This window comes from Salmo salar, chromosome ssa14 (genome assembly GCF_905237065.1).
Source record: "Salmo salar chromosome ssa14, Ssal_v3.1, whole genome shotgun sequence".
Lineage (NCBI taxonomy): Eukaryota > Metazoa > Chordata > Actinopteri > Salmoniformes > Salmonidae > Salmo > Salmo salar.
The window spans coordinates 69408766-69426533 of NC_059455.1; the positions used below are offsets into that span (position 1 = coordinate 69408766).

General features: G+C 41.6%; 1 protein-coding gene across 1 annotated transcript in view; it reads left to right on the plus strand.

The window, feature by feature from the left end:
- Nucleotides 1–76: 76 nt before the first annotated feature.
- arhgef2a (Rho guanine nucleotide exchange factor (GEF) 2a) overlaps nucleotides 77–17768 on the plus strand; it is a 73866-nt gene continuing 56174 nt past the window's right edge. Inside the window, exons 1-4 of the mRNA XM_014142254.2 lie at nucleotides 77–340; nucleotides 12340–12623; nucleotides 16005–16179; nucleotides 17437–17545. Of these exons, the coding sequence (XP_013997729.1) occupies nucleotides 12352–12623; nucleotides 16005–16179; nucleotides 17437–17545 (556 nt within the window). The 5' untranslated portion in view covers nucleotides 77–340; nucleotides 12340–12351. The remainder of the gene's footprint in view (nucleotides 341–12339; nucleotides 12624–16004; nucleotides 16180–17436; nucleotides 17546–17768) is intronic.

Here is a 17768-nt window from a genome sequence, read left to right on the forward strand (position 1 = left end):
TCAATTAAAAGGTGCGCGCGCGCGTCTCAGTCCATAGTGCTTGAGCTGCACGCACGCAGTCAACAGAAGGAGGAGATGGGGGAGTGACGATTCTCGCCAGAAGACCAAGGGGCAACACGACAAGAAGTTCTTTGGCGACACTGCTGAGGCGGGTCAGCAAACAAATGACCGAAGTCTTCGTGTAAACATTCGACCTGGAAATCGTTTGGCAATATTCTTACGGAGCAGTCTAGGTGGTGTCTTAAAGCTTGTTTCCTTTTGGATCAGGTTCTTTTCTCTGGAACTATTTCTTGGGATCTCGCGCAGAAAGAAACTGATTGATTTAAATCCAAGAAGAAAGGTAAAAACCGCCGACAGAACTTCTTATTCAAAATACAACTAGGAACAAAGAGTTTATACACCAACTTATTGTACAAACTTTGAAACAAAAACATTAGGCCATTTGTATTTTAGTGAGTGAATGTTTCGTGGAGTCCGGTACGAGCATCTTCCATAAAAACGTGAATTAGTCTTAATTTTATTCACATTTGCGTCGATATAACCAATGTTTTCAGTTAGACGGATTTTGATGACTACACTATTTAGGCTAAATTAGCCTACATACAATTATACTGTAGCCTAATTACTACCTTGCTTGTGATATGCTACGACTTGCTAACCTCAATTTAGAATTAAATAAAATGGCAATGTCTTGACCATTCAGAGCAAACCTAACAGTGCGGGTGGCTTACACTAAGTGAAATATATATCTAAACCTATACTTAGTTTTGAAAGTCTTGTTTCTCCTTCTCTTGTTTCTCCTGGATTGTTCTTCTAAAGTAAAACGATACACAAGGCAACAGTAAATATGTCGTCCCCTACGAATGATGCAGCGCCCTTCTCCCGTCTTGGGACAATCAGTGTAATTTTGTAAATGCCAGATCTCAATGACAAGACACATCATTCACCCCAGTTTCGTAAAATTTTTGCCGGTGCTGTCAGAGATATCACGTACAGACCGAGACAGATCCACAGTACTCTCCCCGATTTCATCGTAGGGGGACAATTAAACCTAGGAGCTGGAGACAGAAAGTACAGGAAGTTATGAGGATGGCCACCTGTTCAGAACACTTTCCTCAACAACAGTAAAACATAGCACTACAAAAGTATGCTACAGGATGTATTTCATTATTCTAAAGAGAATGTTAGACTGCTATAGTTTTACAGCAATAACTCGACTCAGCTCTTAGACTCATACCCCATTCATACAGAGGGCTTTAACTACAAAGAACCTTTCTTTTGCTGGTTCAGAATTGTGGGGGGTAAAAATAAGAGATTCTAACAATGTGTGTATTTAGTCAATCAGACTTTACCTTAGTAGTGTAGGCCTATAGGCAACAACCAGGCAGCAACTGTAGCAGAAGCCCTTTCCTCAACGTGCATGTGTCTGAGTGTCCCCATTTCCATCCTAAAGAGATTAGCTAATGAATGCTTTGAGTCATAGGGAGGTAAGGTGAATTCAAGACCCGTTGGGCATCTCTCCCCAAAGAGTCCCAATTGAGTAGAATCTGTAGATAGTCACGCTCAATGTTCAGCTAAGAATGTGTATCCCCCTGAGAGTGAGAGAAAATGAGGAACACATCAACCCTTAAACTCTTTAGCTGTTTTGTGAAGGGCCCATGTCTTTGTGTATTACGGTACATTCCCTAAAGCACTTGTTACCTGAGACTAAACCATCCTCATTGTGCTGCCTGGTGGATTTCACGCTTGAAGTGTGCTACTGACCAAAACCCGAGCTGTCGGAATGAAAGAGGTCAGAGAATAAAGTTGTCAAGAAAGGAAACCAAGATTATGCAAGTGAAGAATAGCTTTTGAAGGTACTTACTTAGAACTTCTGATACAGGTCTGTCTGTGAGAGGTGGAGTGAGTTATGGAGGAAAGAAAGACAATGGGGGGGGGAAGAGATGAGGAGAATAAGAGCAATGTTGTGTGGTAGCATTTTGTCAATTTGGATGTAAAAATGGCTCATGTATTTTCCTACCTTCAACCATCTTTGTTTTATTTCCAGATAAACACAGGGATGGAAATAGGCCAGTGCCTTTATTGGCACTCCCAATATAAATTTGTGCAGCACCATAAATGTTGAAATATTAATGTGAGCAACCCCCTAGGCATAAGAATATCAATGGTGTTCAAGTCTACTGTTCACTCTCTCAAGAGTCAATGTATAATTTGACCCCTGCTTCGAAATGTTCCCACATTCTATCTTTGCCTTAGAAAATAAACTGTAGCCTGGCTAATCGCACATCTGTTTTGTGCTGTCTTGATGACCCCTATGGTCATTGTCATGCTATACAGTACAAACAGATCTGAGACCAGGCTACATGTAGTTACCACTTTACCAAATGGCCCCCAGGCAAACTCTCAAAAGAAGCACCGGTGACTTAATTCACCTCACCCCCATGAATAGGAAGAAAGAGCAGGAGACTAAAGATAGAGGGGGAGGGAGGTAAGTGTGGGTTTATGGTGGGGAATTAGTGAGTGACATGAGTTGGGGGATGGAGTGATGACAGAGGGAGGACAAAGACTAGAAGGACAGATGGTGGGAAGGTAAGAGGTGCAGTTATGTCTTCTTGCCTAAAGTTTTTAAATTCTACCCATTTTGAGTTCTGTTTGTGTCTAAAGTCTGTCTATAGGGGCGAAAACTGCAGCATGTGATGAAAGTGTAGTCGGCAGCATTGACCACTGCAACATGTGGATGTCAGGATGCAGCTATGTCAATTAAAGAAGTCAGATGCAACCATGTCAGTGAGATTATTCCTTTATTTTATAGAGCAGAAGTGTGAGGACCTGCACCAAGGCTAGTAGTAGTAGGTGGCTAGTGCGTAAGAGGATAAACTGAGTTCTAAAGTACTCAAACCAAGAAATATTGTGGTAATAGTGGGAACTTTTCAGGTATTTGCATCATAGAATTTAATTCAATGGGCAACAAATAGAAGACAGTGGTGCTTGTTTTAAGAAACCAAAAGCTAAATTGTCAACACAGGAAGTAATATGTAATTATCATTTTAGCATGTAATTCATTTTGAAGAGAATACCAGGTAAGTAGTGGACTAATGAGGAATAAGTAAAATAAAATATTTACTCAATATATTGAATAGGTATCATTTTATTCAATAGAGGGACTTTAGAACAGGTCTTTCAAACCTGAGTTTTACCAATTATATTTACTTGTGTTTTGATGCTTTGGTTGCCCATAGAGACTGTTCAAATTTGTTTGCCGAACACTAATCGGTGCTTTGTGTCCTGTCACACTGTCATGCACCTGCAGTCTGAATGGACATACAGTATTACTGTACACACCATCTCTTTCTTTCACTCATGGGCTGTTGCCTCGTGTGAATGCACTTTCAGATAAATATTGACATACTGCTAGACATGTCCAGTATGCTTGCAGACTTTTCACTCTGTCACACACATGTGCGTGGACACACACACACATACACACACACACACGTTCATTCACTCAGAGTTGAACACTGATGTATTTGCTGACCCATCACACTCCCCATTGTTTTCCATGTTTGCTCTATGGGCCTGAACAAGGATAGGGCGGGAGAGAGTAGGAATATGATGGGAATTGTTAGAGGAAGACGGAGATATAGAACCTAGTCAGAATAGAAAGAAAGGATAGGGGAATAAATGCCTACTAGTACAAAAGAACCCTTATGCTTATATTGTTCATACTGCCACTATCAAGTTATTTTCTTGTTGAAGGCCTACTGGTAGTTGGAAGAGGTAATGTTTAACTGCAACCAGTTAATCCCTTTTGTATGCAGGTTTATACTTGCGACTCATTTGGAGTAGGGTCTGTGTATTTGGTGAAAACAAGCCATTTAAAACAGCTGTCATGCATTAATGATGTTCTTCTATTAAGAAGCTCATCTGAAATTGGCATTGGAGAAGCTCCATTGTTGTATAGATCTGTGTTGCATCCTACGTGTGTCTCTTAACTATTTCCTTTCTCATGCATCTGAGCATAAGCCAGCTTTTTATATGCTATCTGTGCTGATCTTTATCCATCCTTCCCAAGGCAAACCAAAATGTCCTGCAACAAGTGCTTGTCAAAACACAGCATTCCCCAACCTGATATTAATTACAGCTTGAATAGAGGGAGGAATAAGGAGAGAGGAAGAGAAAGGAATGAGGTGGGAGAGGATAGAAAAACACCTGGGGGAGTGAGCAGAGGTTGACAAAAAGAAAGTGATGAAGTATAGCCTGTATTTGATGACAACTATGCTGGTAAATCTAATATTGATATTGCATTTTGTAAGTGATGAAAAGAGTGATGTGAATGGTGATCATGCTATTCATTTGTAACTCCATTACAACACAAGAGCATGATCACTGAGGGTGTTATGTTAATACAGTATAATAATAATGTTATAAAAATGTTGTGACTTTTTGTGTTAGTGTCATTGTATCAATGTTGTGCTTCTACATCTGCATTGCTTGCTGTTTGGGGTTTTAGACTGGGTTTCTGTGTAGCGCTTTGACATCGGCTGATGTAAAAAGGGATTTATAAATACATTTGATTGATTGCTAGTGTTGAAGTTGTGGAATCTATTTAACTTGCTATTGTTTTTTTTGTGTTATACCTTTTTTGATGTGTTCAATACTAGGCTTTCAAACTGTTTTTATGTTTGTTTAGGGTTATGATAGCCTTTTGTGTTCTAAAAAGAATGGGTTAGGGGAAGTTATTTGTTTTCATAGACATGACGAGAGTGTTGTGAAAGGGTTGTACAAATGTTGAGTGTTGTCAGAAGGTTGTGAAAGTGTTGTTCTGTGTGCTATTGGGTGTGGTGGCATCCAAAGCTAATCTAATTTATCTCCGAAGTGTTTGCCCACTGTGTGATTGCATGATATAACCCTGTGCTTACATTGACGTTCTGCTGATATGACATGTGGATACACTCAAAGCTGTTATCACACTCATATACACACACAGTGCATTCGGAAAGTCATCAGACCCTTGACTTTTTCTACATTTTGTTAGGTTACAGCCTTATTCTAAAATTGATTAAATTGTTTTTCCCCCCTCATCAATCTACACACAATACCCCATAATGACAAAGGAAAAACAGGTTTTTAGAACTGAGACTTGTCCCAAAGTCACTCCTCATTCTCTTGGCTGTGTGCTTAGGGTCGTTGTCCTGTTGGAAGGTGAACCTTAGCCCCAGTCTGAGGTCCTGAGTGCTCTGGAGCAGGTTTTCATCAATGATCTCTCTGTACTTTGCTCTGTTCATCCTTCCCTCGATCCTGACTAGTCTCCCACTCCCTATCCCCACAGCATGATGCTGCCAACACCATGCTTCACCGTAGGGATGGTGCCAGGTTTCCTCCAGATGTGACACTTGGCATTCAGGCCAAAGAGTTCAATCTTGGTTTCATCAGACCAGAGAATCTTGTTTCTCATGGTCTGCTAGTCCTTGAGGTGCCTTTTGGCAAACTCCAAGCGGGCTGTCATGTGCCTTTTACTGAAAAGGACTTAAAAATATATTTTACTCAATCTACACACAATACCCCATATTGACAAAGCGAAAACAGGTTTAGATATGTTAGATATGCAAATACATAAAATATAAAAACAGAAATACCTTATTTACATAAGTATTCAGACCTTTTGCTATGAGATTCAAAATTGAGCTCAGGTGCATCCTGTTTCCATTGATCATCCTTGATGTTTCTACAACTTGATTGAAGTCCACCTGTGGTCTATTCAATTGATTGGACATGCCTTGGAAAGGCACACACCTGTCTATATAAAGGTCCCACAGTTGACAGTGCATGTTAGCGCAAAAACCAAGCCAGGAGGTCGAAGGAATTGTCCGTAGAGCTCCGAGATTGTGTAGAGGCATAGATAGATAGATTTGGGGAAGGGTACCAAAAAATGTATCCAGCATTGAAGGTCCTCAAGAACACAGTGGCCTCCATCATTCTTAAATGAAAGAAGATTGGAATCATCAAGACTTCCTAAAGCTGGCCATCTGGCCAAACTGAGCAATCGGGGGAGAAGTGCCTTGGTCAGGGAGGTGAACAACAACCCGACGGTCACTTTGACAGAGCTCCAGAGTTCCTCTGTGGAGATGGGAGAACCTTCCAGAAGGACAACCATCTCTGCAGCACTCCACCAATCAGGCCTTTATGGTAGAGTGGCCATACGGAAGCCACTTCTCAGAATAAGGCTGTAACGTAACACAATGTTGAAAAAGAGAAGGGGTTTGAATAATTTCCGAATGCACTGTACACACACACAGACACCGCAGTACACAAACGAACTCCCTCCCAAAGACATGAGTAAACATAGTTGGGAGCATTCAGTACAGGTACAGGTAAACATTTGCTTAAAGTGGATGTAACTACACTGTCTGGGGCATATTTCACTACATAATTTGTTAGATAATTGCTAATGAACTTGGAGCTTGGCATCACCCTATGAGAGTTCTGTCACATTTAACGATGTACAGTTGCTATAGCAAATTTTGAATAATTTACTTTTTAATGCCCCCAACTGTAGTTGTAGATGCTTTACCTCCGGTGAAGTATGTGTTTGCGTATGTCAGCATTTCCGTTAGCCGGCTTTTGGCCTGCTAAGTATTGCTTTTTAGAGTGTTCATTGATGGAAATAGACTTGAATGGTCATGCTTATCGGTCTATAGGTTAATTTGCATAATTTAGTGGAATTAAATTGGTGTCTGTGTAGGCTACAGTATATTTGTTATGCTCCCGAGTGGCGCAGCGGTCTAAGGCACTGAATCTCAGTGCTAGAGGCGTCACTACAGACACAGCCTGGATACTAACCAGGGTATCACAACCGGCCGTGATTGGTAGTCCCATAGGGCGGCGCACAATTGGCCTGGCGGCGCACAATTGGCCTAACGTCGTCCGGGTTTGGCCGGTGTAGGCCGTCCATCGTAAATAGGAATTTGTTCTTAACTGAATTTGTTCTTTAAAAAATTATCTTATCACACGCATTGAGCATACAGCGCCTTCGAGTGCAAAGTCTGTCAGACAGCACGAGAGCTGCTGCTGCAGCTACAGCTGCTGCTGCCGTATCCCAAACAGTAAAGGAAGGAAGGCAGGCTTCATCAGTGCGTCACACACCACTTTGTAATGAGCTGGAGGCAGTAGGCTATGCATTTTGAAAAAATATAGTTAATTGTTTAAAACCTGAACATTTTAATACATATTATGAGGCATGTCTTACCTTGCTTCAAAGTAGCCTATTAGATCTCTTTCTAAATTTCAAAATGATATTTTCATATAAACTCAGCAAAAAAAGAAACGTCCCTTTTTCAGGAGCCTGTCTTTCAAAGATAATTCGTACAAATCCAAATAACTTCACAGATCTTCATTGTAAAGGGTTTAAACACTGTTTCCCATTGTTCAATGAATAAACAATTAATCAACATGCACCTGTGGAACGGTCGTTAAGACACTAACAGCTTACAGACGGTAGGCAATTAAGGTCAGTTATGAAAACTTAGGACACTAAAGAGGCCTTTCTACTGACTCTGAAAAACACCAAAAGAAGCATGAGGACTGTCAGACGTGTCCGTACTGTGAGTACTGCAGAATGCTCAATGAGGTTAAGAATCCTAGAGTGTCAGCTAAAGACTTACAGAAATCTCTGGAACATGCTAACATCTCTGTTGATGAGTCTACGATACACTAAACAAGAATGGTGTTCATGGGAGGACACCACGGAAGAAGCCACTGCTGTCTTAAAAAAACATTGCTGCACATCTGTAGTTCGCAAAAGAGCATCTGGATGTTCCACAGCGCTACTAGCAAAATATTCTGTGAACAGATTTAACTAAAGTTGAGTTGTTTGGAAGGGGAAAAAATGGCACAGCCCACCAACATCAAAACCTCATCCCAACTGTAAAGTATGGTGAAGGGAGTATCAGGGTTTGGGGCTGCCTCAGGGCCTGGACAGGTTGCTATCATCAACGGAAAAATGAATTCCCAAGTTTATCAAGACATTTTGCAGGAGGATGGGTTGGGTGATGCCACAGGACAAAAACCCAAAACACAGAAGTAAATCAGCAACTGAATGGCTTCAACAGAAGAAAATACACCTTCTGGAGTGGCCCAGTCAGAGTCCTGACCTCAACCCAATTTGAGATGCTGTGTTGCATGACCTCGAGAGCAGTTCACACCAGATATCCGAAGAATATTTCTGAACTGAAACAGTTTTGTAAAGAGGAATGGTCCAAAATTCCTCCTGATCGTTGTGCTGGTCTGATCCGCAAATACAGAAAACATTTGGCTGAGGTTATTGCTGCCAAAGTAGGGTCAACCAGTTATTAAAACCAAGGGTTAACATACTTTTCCCACCCTGCACTGTGAATGTTTACACGGTGTGTTCAATAAATACATGAAAACATATAATTGTTTGTTATTAGTTTAAGCAGACTGTGTTTGTCTATTGTTGTGACTTAGATGAAGAGCAAATTTTATGACCAATTTATGCAGACGTCCAGGTAATTCCAAAGGGTTCAAACTTTTTCTTGCCACTGTAAATGATCCATGCGGGCTGGGAAAATCCTTCCAAGCGAGTTTCAAAACCAAATAGCCAATAGCCCAGTATGAGGAAGGAGAATAAGTTATCATAAACGCTTTTTAAGAGGAGTTAGTCATGAACAGTAGCTTATTTTCCAAATATTCTAGCCTACGAAGGTGTCCTAAAGTTGTGGCTTTCAAAAATGACAACAAAAGTCTATAGCACGTGTCAGTCATTCCACAGAGGGCAAAGTGTCTGCAGGGTTTTCGCTCCGCCCTTGTACTTGATTGATAAATGAAGGTTACTAATTGGTAAGGAACTCCCCTCACCTGGTTGTCTAGGTGTTAATTGAAAGGATAAAGCAAAAACCTGCAGACACTTGTCCCTCCGTGGAATTAGTTTGATACCCCTGATCTGTAGCCTAAGCCAAGGCATAGGCTTTTCTCAATCACAGCTTTATGATAGAACAAACAATAATATATTTTTTCTGTTTTATGTGGCAAATAAAGCAATTATCAAGTTCTGAAGACAGTAGACTACTTTATCCAGCCAATGATGTCATAATTTGACTGCATCTCAGTGCAAGAGGCGTCACCACAGTCCCTGGTTCGAATCCAGGCTGTATCACATCTGGCCGTGATTGGGAGTCCCATAGGGTGGTGCGCAATTGGCCCAGCGTCGTCCCGGTTTGGCCGTGGTAGACCGTTATTGTAAATAAGAATTTGTTCTTAACTGACTTGCCTAGTTAAATAAAGGTTACACACACCACACGGACCAGTAAAACATAATCAAAAGCTATTTCTTTCACTTGCTATGCTGTTTCGTTGTTCATTTGACCAGTCGTTTCATTCTCAACCAGGATTTCTCATACTATGGAACGCCGTTTGGGTCTTTGCGTGTGAAATCAGCTTGTTGACAAATCAGGACCTGAATATGACTGCATCATATAATTTAACACGTTCATATTTTTTTTTTACATGGTGTAATCAATGTGTAATAACTATATTTCATCGATACGTATGCTGTGATGCTGGTAAAGTTGTCTCGCACACCTACAGTGCTGGTCATTAAAAAAGCTAGCAAGCTCATGGATGCAGACACTGTGCTTCCCCAAAAACATAGCATAAACGACATCTGTTTCAGTAGCTAAATAGGTAGCTAGCTAACTAGATAACTAGGTGTCATCTAAAATAACCATAATTTATAAGACAATTCTTAGTTGATTAATGGTGGTCGGACCCATCTATGTGAAGCTAGCCACAAAAAGGATTAGCCACAATAGTGGACTTTGCAGTTAGCTTTCAAAATAAAGGTATGTCATTGACAGTGATACATATAGTAGAATTATGCCATAATTGAAAGGATCATGCTAAATGAGGTTGGAATGTTATAAAGTCAACAAAAGACGATTTGTTAATTTGACAAAAATCTGTTGAAATCACACTGGATGTATTATACTTTAGAGTTGCATTGGGGGCATACTTATTTCACTGTACAGCCTTACCTATAGATTGTGGATCAAGGACATGGGGTATCAGTCTACTCAGTGACACCCAGAGAACATTAGCGTCGTAGCTCTTATTGCGGGACTCTGAAACAACTGTAAATTGAGCCACATTTGTCAACCTATGTGTATTGAACACTATTCCAGTGGAAACACAATACTACGTGGATGTTTTGGAGTCTGATAACTCTGGTTATTGAGTAGACTGATACCCCATTTCATTGATCCCCAATCCTTAGGTAAAGCTGTACAGTGCAATATGAATGTCAATACACACAATAGGCTGACTGGGGAGGTGATTTCACACAGTCACAGTCCCGCGATAAGAGCTACAACGCTAATATTTGCGTAAACTCTGCACAGTTAGATTCTGTGGGTGTCACCGAATAGACTGATACCCCATTACTTTGCTTCACATTCCAACCTTGTTTAACATTTATCTAGTCTATATATGGCATGATTCCACCAAATGTAACCTTCTGTATCATTTTCAAGAGTTACTTTTATTTTGAAGGCAAACCACAAATTCCACTATTGTGCCTAATCCTTATTGTGGCTAGCTTCACAACACATAACCCGGTCTGGTCGAGCGTCACTAGCCAGATGAAGCTACCTGGCTGCTTATAATGTTCAATTTCATTAGGCAAGTGGCTCCCTAGCTAATACTTACTCACAAGGATTCTTAAATCATTGCTAAGAATAATGAAAATGACTGCAGTTTCTACTGGTCATTGTTTTCAGGCTGGCTGTATTGGTGATAGCTAGGTACCAAGCTAAAGCTAGCTACCCCAGAAGTTGCGGTCGAACAAATAATGCTTTATTACCAACGCGGTATTGTAAATACATCGTTCGTGGCTGGTGTTTGCTTGTTTGTAGACTTTTTTTGTACAGCTTTGACAGTGCTACTGATAGTAGTGGTGGTGCTTGGCTTGCTCGTGCAAATTCAGAACACACAACATTCTATAATAGAACTGTGTTATTTGACGTGTCAAATTAAAAGCTTATTTAACGCGTCAAATAGTGTTATTTGACGTGTATCTTTTGACATGCAAAGACCCAAACAGCATTCCATAGTATGTTGTGAAGCTAATAGCAGTGACGCTGTTACTGTGTAACTCGGGTAGGGAAACATGTGTACCGGTGCTTGACCAGTCGGTGAAAGCCAACATCACCCACGACAGAGAACGGTTGATTGTCAAGGGCAATAAATTCCATTATCTTGGCTTTAATGGATTTCGCCTTTGAGTTCTCTCGCTGAAATGTTCTTACTCTTTCAAATGGCTGCTCGACTTGTTGACTGCTTGACCCACACAGCAGTCATTGTGGGCTAGGTTAGGAATGCTGTTTTTGCACGTGTAGCGAAACATTTTACGTGGCGTCATTACGTCATGTACCTACGTTATATAGGTATGCATGTCGGCTTTAACATCGGTTTTGCACATCGACGTTAAACTAGACATCGGGCCGATACCGACGTTGGCATTTTTAGCTAATATCGACAGATTCCGATATGTTCACTGACTATATTGTGCATCCCTAGTCATAATGGTAAGACAGCCCGTTCCTCATCAGACAGTCACTGCTCCATCACAGTGCGCCAGACAGACAAACACAAACCTGCTCCACGCTGAAGCTCCACCAGAAATAAATATTAGAAAAGATTTGCCTGCACTTAGCCTCTGCCCAGGCTTTCAACAACATTATCTTTCGTCATGATTCGTCCAGTTGCATTTGATTTTGCGCTATAGCCCAACTGTTGTCTTTAGCTGAGTTAAAACTGCGATATGTCACTTTCTGGGTGATCCGACCAAATTCACATAAAAATCTGAGTTATAGAGCTGTCAGTCTCATTGAAAGCAAGTCTAAGAGGTGGTAGATCTGTTCTATGTGCGCTATTTCTATGCTTCTCGTGCTTAAGTTTAGTTTTCCATCTTTTACTTTGGGTTTTGTACACCAGCTTCAAACAGCTGAAAATACAATATTTCTGGTTATGGAAAAGATATTTCACAGCAGTTTAGATGGTACAATGATTCACTATACTTGCTTGTTTTGTCTCACAAACTGAAATTAGGCTAAATATTTTAATTTTCGCAACCATAAAATGGCGGAGCGATTTCTGCATGGTGCATATAAAAAAAATAATCTAACATTTAAATATTGTTTGGGGGGGGGGCGATAGCATATTATATCACAATGTTTTATGGCCACATAATCACGATAGGACCAAGGTTGACGTCGCCCATCCCTAGTGAACAGTATGAGCTCTCACTGTGCCCCTCTCTTACTTCAGCCCCTCATCCAGATGCCGACCACCCCTTCCCCGTACGCCCACCCACCAGCTTGCCTGCCCTCTTCCTCCACCATACCACCCACCCACCCCTATTTCCCATACCCCTCCCCGCCATGCTCCCCAGGCCCTGGGGTGAAGGGGGTTAGCAGGGCCGGGGGGGTTACCCTGCGCTCTCAGGCCACCCGTCACCTCACCCACCTGGACCCCTGGAGGAGACACAGTTGGGAGCCCGGGGCTATCGTTACGGTGCAGCAGAAGGGGCCGGAACCCAGCGACAACCGCAGGTAAGGAGCGCAATAAACATACAATTCTATACGGGAATCCTTATGTTTATATTCTATCCATTTACAAAATAATATTTTTTTTTAATCTATTATACAGAAACAATGGAAATTTGTAATTTTTTTTGTGTCAGAGTACCCAGTCCCACCACACAACTACAATATAGCTTGAATAGACACTCTTATTCACACACTCTTAAATCACATGTTCACACCCAAATATACAGTCAAATCTATCAACATCAGTGTATGATTTATTTGAAAACCATATTCATGTGGATCTCAGGCAGTCCCTCCAGAATTTAGCAGGGATTTTTTTCTGATATTTGCCTGCAAAAATGCTTGATATGCTGCAGCAATTCTGACATTGTGCGTGGCATTGTGCATTTTGTCCAATTTGGTGCAAAATGCTGTGACAAGGGAAAACTTTTGATGTGTGGCTTAGTTGAACCATGCAATTTGGTAAATGTGCAGTGATTGGTTGAAATTGCAAGCCATCTTTTTGTACTGCTTGATTTTGCTAAATCGTTTGCAATCACAAAATCCTGGAGGGACTGCTCACTGGTAGTTAACCCCCTACTCACTCTCTTTTTCACTCTCTCTCTTTCACAAAATTCATAGGAAGCTTTAAAGGAAAACCACCCACAAACTATCTTTTGGCATTTATTTCATTAGTCCATTGATGACGTAGTAAAAAAAGGTTTTGCTTGTCAGCTATCAAGTTTTCAAGTTACTTTCAAAATACAGAAATCATCCCCTCATGATGACAGTTTGGGACTATGTCAACAATGGACTAATGAAACAAATGCCAAAAGATAGTTATTGGGGTAGAATTTTCCTTGAATGCCTTTTTAGTTGATGAAACTGTCTTCACATCTCTTAAAAGCGCCTCCTTTTCACCTCGTCACATGATTTACCTGACAATAGCACATTTCCCGTGGGCGGTAGTTACAAGGTAAATCATATTTGGCACAAGCCTTGGTGAAAGCTTGTTGATATGACTGGTAAGGGTTGGTTTATCCCACAACGGCCCTGTCTTGGGAAGAGAATTTGGAGTGTTCAGTGTGTCCAGATGCACAGACATACAGTGCCTTAGGGAAGGAATTCATACCCCTTGACTTTTACCACATTTTAAGTTACAGCCTTATTCTAAAATTGATGAAATCAGGGGGTTTTTCTTCATCAATCAACACACAATACCCCATAATGACAAAGCAAAAAAAATATTTTTAGAATTTTTGGCAAATGTATTAAAATAAAAACCTGATATCACATTTACATAAGTATTCAGACCCTTTACTCAGTACTTTGTTGAAGTACCTTTGGCAGTGATTGCAGCCTCTAGTCTTCTTGGGTATGACGGTACAAGCTTGACACACCTGTATTTGGGGAGTTTCTCCCATTTTTCTCTGCAGATCCTCCCAAGCTCTGTCAGGTTGGATGGGGAGTGTCGCTAAACAGCTATTTTGAGGTCTCCACAGAGATGTTCGATCGGGTTCAAATCCGGGCTCTGGCTGGGCCACTTAAGGACATTCAGAGACTTGTCCTGAAGCCACTCTTGCATTGTCTTGGCTGTGTGCTTAGGGTCGTTGTCCTGTTAGACTGGGGCGAAGGTTCACCTTCCAAGGTCCTGAGCTTTCTGGAGCAGGTTTTCATCAAGGACCTCCCTGTACTTTCTCTGTTCATCTTTCCCTCGATCCTGACCATGCTTCACCGTAGGGATGGTGCCAGGTTTCCTCCAGATGTGACACTTGGCATTCAGGTCAAAGAGTTCGATATTGGTTTCATCAGACCAGAGAATCTTGTTTCTCATGGTCTGAGAGTCCTTGAGGTGCCTTTTCGCAAAGTCTAAGCGGGCTGTCATGTGCCGTTTACTGAGGAGTGGCTACCGTCTGGCCACTCTACCATAAAGGCCTGATTGGTGGTGTGCTGCAGAGATGGTTGTTCTTCTGGAAGGTTCTCCCATCTCCACAGAAGAACTCTGGAGCTCTGTCAAAGTGACCATCGGGTTCTTGGTCACCTCCCTGACCAAGGCCCTTCTCCCCTGATTGCTCAGTTTGGATGGGCAGGCAGCTCTATGGAGAGTCTTGGTGGTTCCAAACTTCTTCCATTTAAGAATGATGGAGGCCACTGTATTCTTGGGCACCTTCAATGCTGCAGACAGTTGTTGTTACTCTTCCCCAGATCTGTGCCTCGACACAATCCTGTCTCGGAGCTCTACGGACAATTCCTTTGACCTAATTGCTTGGTTTTTGCTCTGACATGCACTGTTAACTGTGGGACCTTTATATAGACAGATTTGTGCCTTTCCACAGGTGGACTCCATTCAAGTTGTAGAAACATCTCAACGATGATCAATGGAAACAGGATGCACCTGAGCTCAATTTCAAGTCTCATAGCAAAGGGTCTGAATACTTATGTAAATAAGGTATTTCTGTTTTTTATTTTTAATACATTTGCAAAAAAATGTATAAAAGAACACTTTTCACTTTGTCATTATGGGGTATTGTGACGAGGAACATTTTGTATTTAATCCATTTTAGAATAAGGCTGTAACGTAACACAATGGGAATGGGTCTGAATACTTTCTGAATGCACTGTATGAGCACATGCATCAAACTCACACTGGTATGGGCAATCTACCTCTCTTGCATGCATGCGCGCGCACACACACACACACCGCCCAGAGAGTAGCCATTGTTGGACAACATCTCTCCCCCTCCCTCACACAAAGAAAACACCACGACAGGTCCAGGCAGACCGTGTTACAACCACAACACACACATACACTGAGGGGAAAAAAGTAATTGATCCCCTGCTAATTTTGTACGTTTGCCCACTGACAAAGATATGATCAGTCTATAATTTTAATGGTAATCAATTTATAACATTTTTGACATGCGTTTTTCTGGATTTTTTTGTTGTTATTCTGTCTCTCACTGTTCAAATAAACCTACCATTAAAATTATACACTGATCATTTCTTTGTCAGTGGGCAAACGTACAAAATCAGCAGGGGATCAAATACTTTTTCCCCTCACTGTACCTCCTTGCCTTGACACGTATCGGGAGTTACGGCGACAACCTCTCATGTGCAACTATAGTCATTGTGAACTAGTGATTGGTAGTGTGTATAAATGTTTGGTGACTTTCTTTACAGAAGAGAGAGACCCTTCCACTTCTATCTTGGTTACTTTTGCAGACTGTCCTTTTCTCATCTTTCTTCTCTCTACTTCTATTCTGCAAATGTTTCAGGACATTTTATTGTGAAATGTGATGTCTGTATGTATTTGTGGAGGATTTCTATATTTGTAAACTGACAATGCCTGTCTTAATTGCTCCTGAGGGGATAAATAAAGTTCAACTGAACTGAATCTCCCCTTAGTGTGAGTCTGGAGAACCTGGACCCCGAGGAGATGGAGAAGGTTCTGGGTGCTGCGCTGGATGTCCAGCGAGGGGGGAGGGATCCTCGGAGGAACCCCATTACCCAGGAGGGCTCCCTGTCCTCCCTCACAGAGGAAGAGGCAGGGTCTGACTCGCAGCACTACTCCGTATTGGAGGTGAGCCTGTACAATCAGGGTTGTGTGATTGGACGAGCAGGCTGTCACTCATTCTGAATTGAGATAACCATAGGGACTTTTAATGCTATGAAAGTTGTGGGATGAGCAAAATGTAATGTTTTTTGTTGTTGTAATGTTAATGTACACTACTGTTCAAAAGTTTGGGGGTCATTTAGAAATATCCTTGTTTTTGAAAGAAAAGCAAAACAAATTGTCCATTTAAAATAACATCAAATTTATCAGAAATAGAGTGTAGACATTGTTAATGTTGTAAATGATTATTGCAGCTGGAAATGGCAGAATTTTAATGGAAAATCTACATAGGCGAACAGAGGAACATTATCAGCAGCCTAGAAGGCCAGCATCCCGGAGTCGCCTCTTCACTGTTGACGTTGAGACTGGCGTTTTGCGGGTACTATTTAATGAAGCTGCCAGGCTTGCAAGCCGAAGAACACCATTCTAACCGTGAAGCACGGGGGTGGCAGCATCATGTTGTGGGGATGCTTTACTGCAGGAGGGACTGGTGCACTTCACAAAATAGATGGCATCATGAGGGAGGAAAATTATGTGGATATATTGAAGCAACATCTCAAGACATCAGTCAGAAAGTTAAAGCTTGGTCGCCAGTGGGTCTTCCAAATGGACAATGACCCCAAGCATACTTCCAAAGCTGTGGCAAAATGGTTTAAGGACAACAAAGTCAAGGTATTGGAGTGGCCATCACAAAGCCCTGACTTCAATCCTATAGAAAATGTGTGGGCAGAACTGAAAAAGTGTGTGCGAGCAAGGAGGCCTACAAACCTGACTCCATTTCACCAGCTCTGTCAGGAGGAAATGGGCCAAAATTCACCCAACTTATTGTGGGAAGCTTGTGGAAGGCTACCCGAAACGTTTGACCCAAGTGAAACAACTAAAAGCAATGCTACCGTATACTAATTGAGTGTATGTATACTTCTGACCCCACTGGGGATGTGATGAAAAAAATAAAAGCTGAGGTAAATCATTCTCTCTACTATTCTGACATTTCACATTCTTAAAATAAAGTGGTGATCCTAACTGACCTAAGAGAGGGAGTTTTTACTAGGATTAAATGTCAGGAATTGTGAAAAACTGAGTTTAAATGTATTTGGCTAAGGTGTATGTTAACTTCCAACTTCAACTGTATATGTCAAAATAAAGATTTTTTTTTTTCTCCAATTTGTTGTTGGGTCACAGGAGCAGTGCAATGCTCATTTTGTGTAATTGTGCGTTAAACAGGAGCAGTCGAACCAGCTGCAGGGTTGCAGTGCATCGGCCCCAACCCTCAGTGTGGCGCGTCACAGAACCCTTCAAAGCACGGCCCCCCGACCACGCTCCGACTGCTACGGTAAGCCTACGCTGCACGCCTGGGTCGTGTTCGTTATGTACCAAACAAAGAAAACGGGGAGGGCCTACCTGGAACTGTCCAATAAGAAACAGATTTTTGTTTCCTTTTGCAAAACATTTTAAGTGTTCTGTTGTGTGCCCTAATGAACACAACCTGTGGTCAGACACAAGTTCACAGGGTTAAAGGGGTCCCATGGGCTGCCTGCGGTCATATTCTGTTTCCC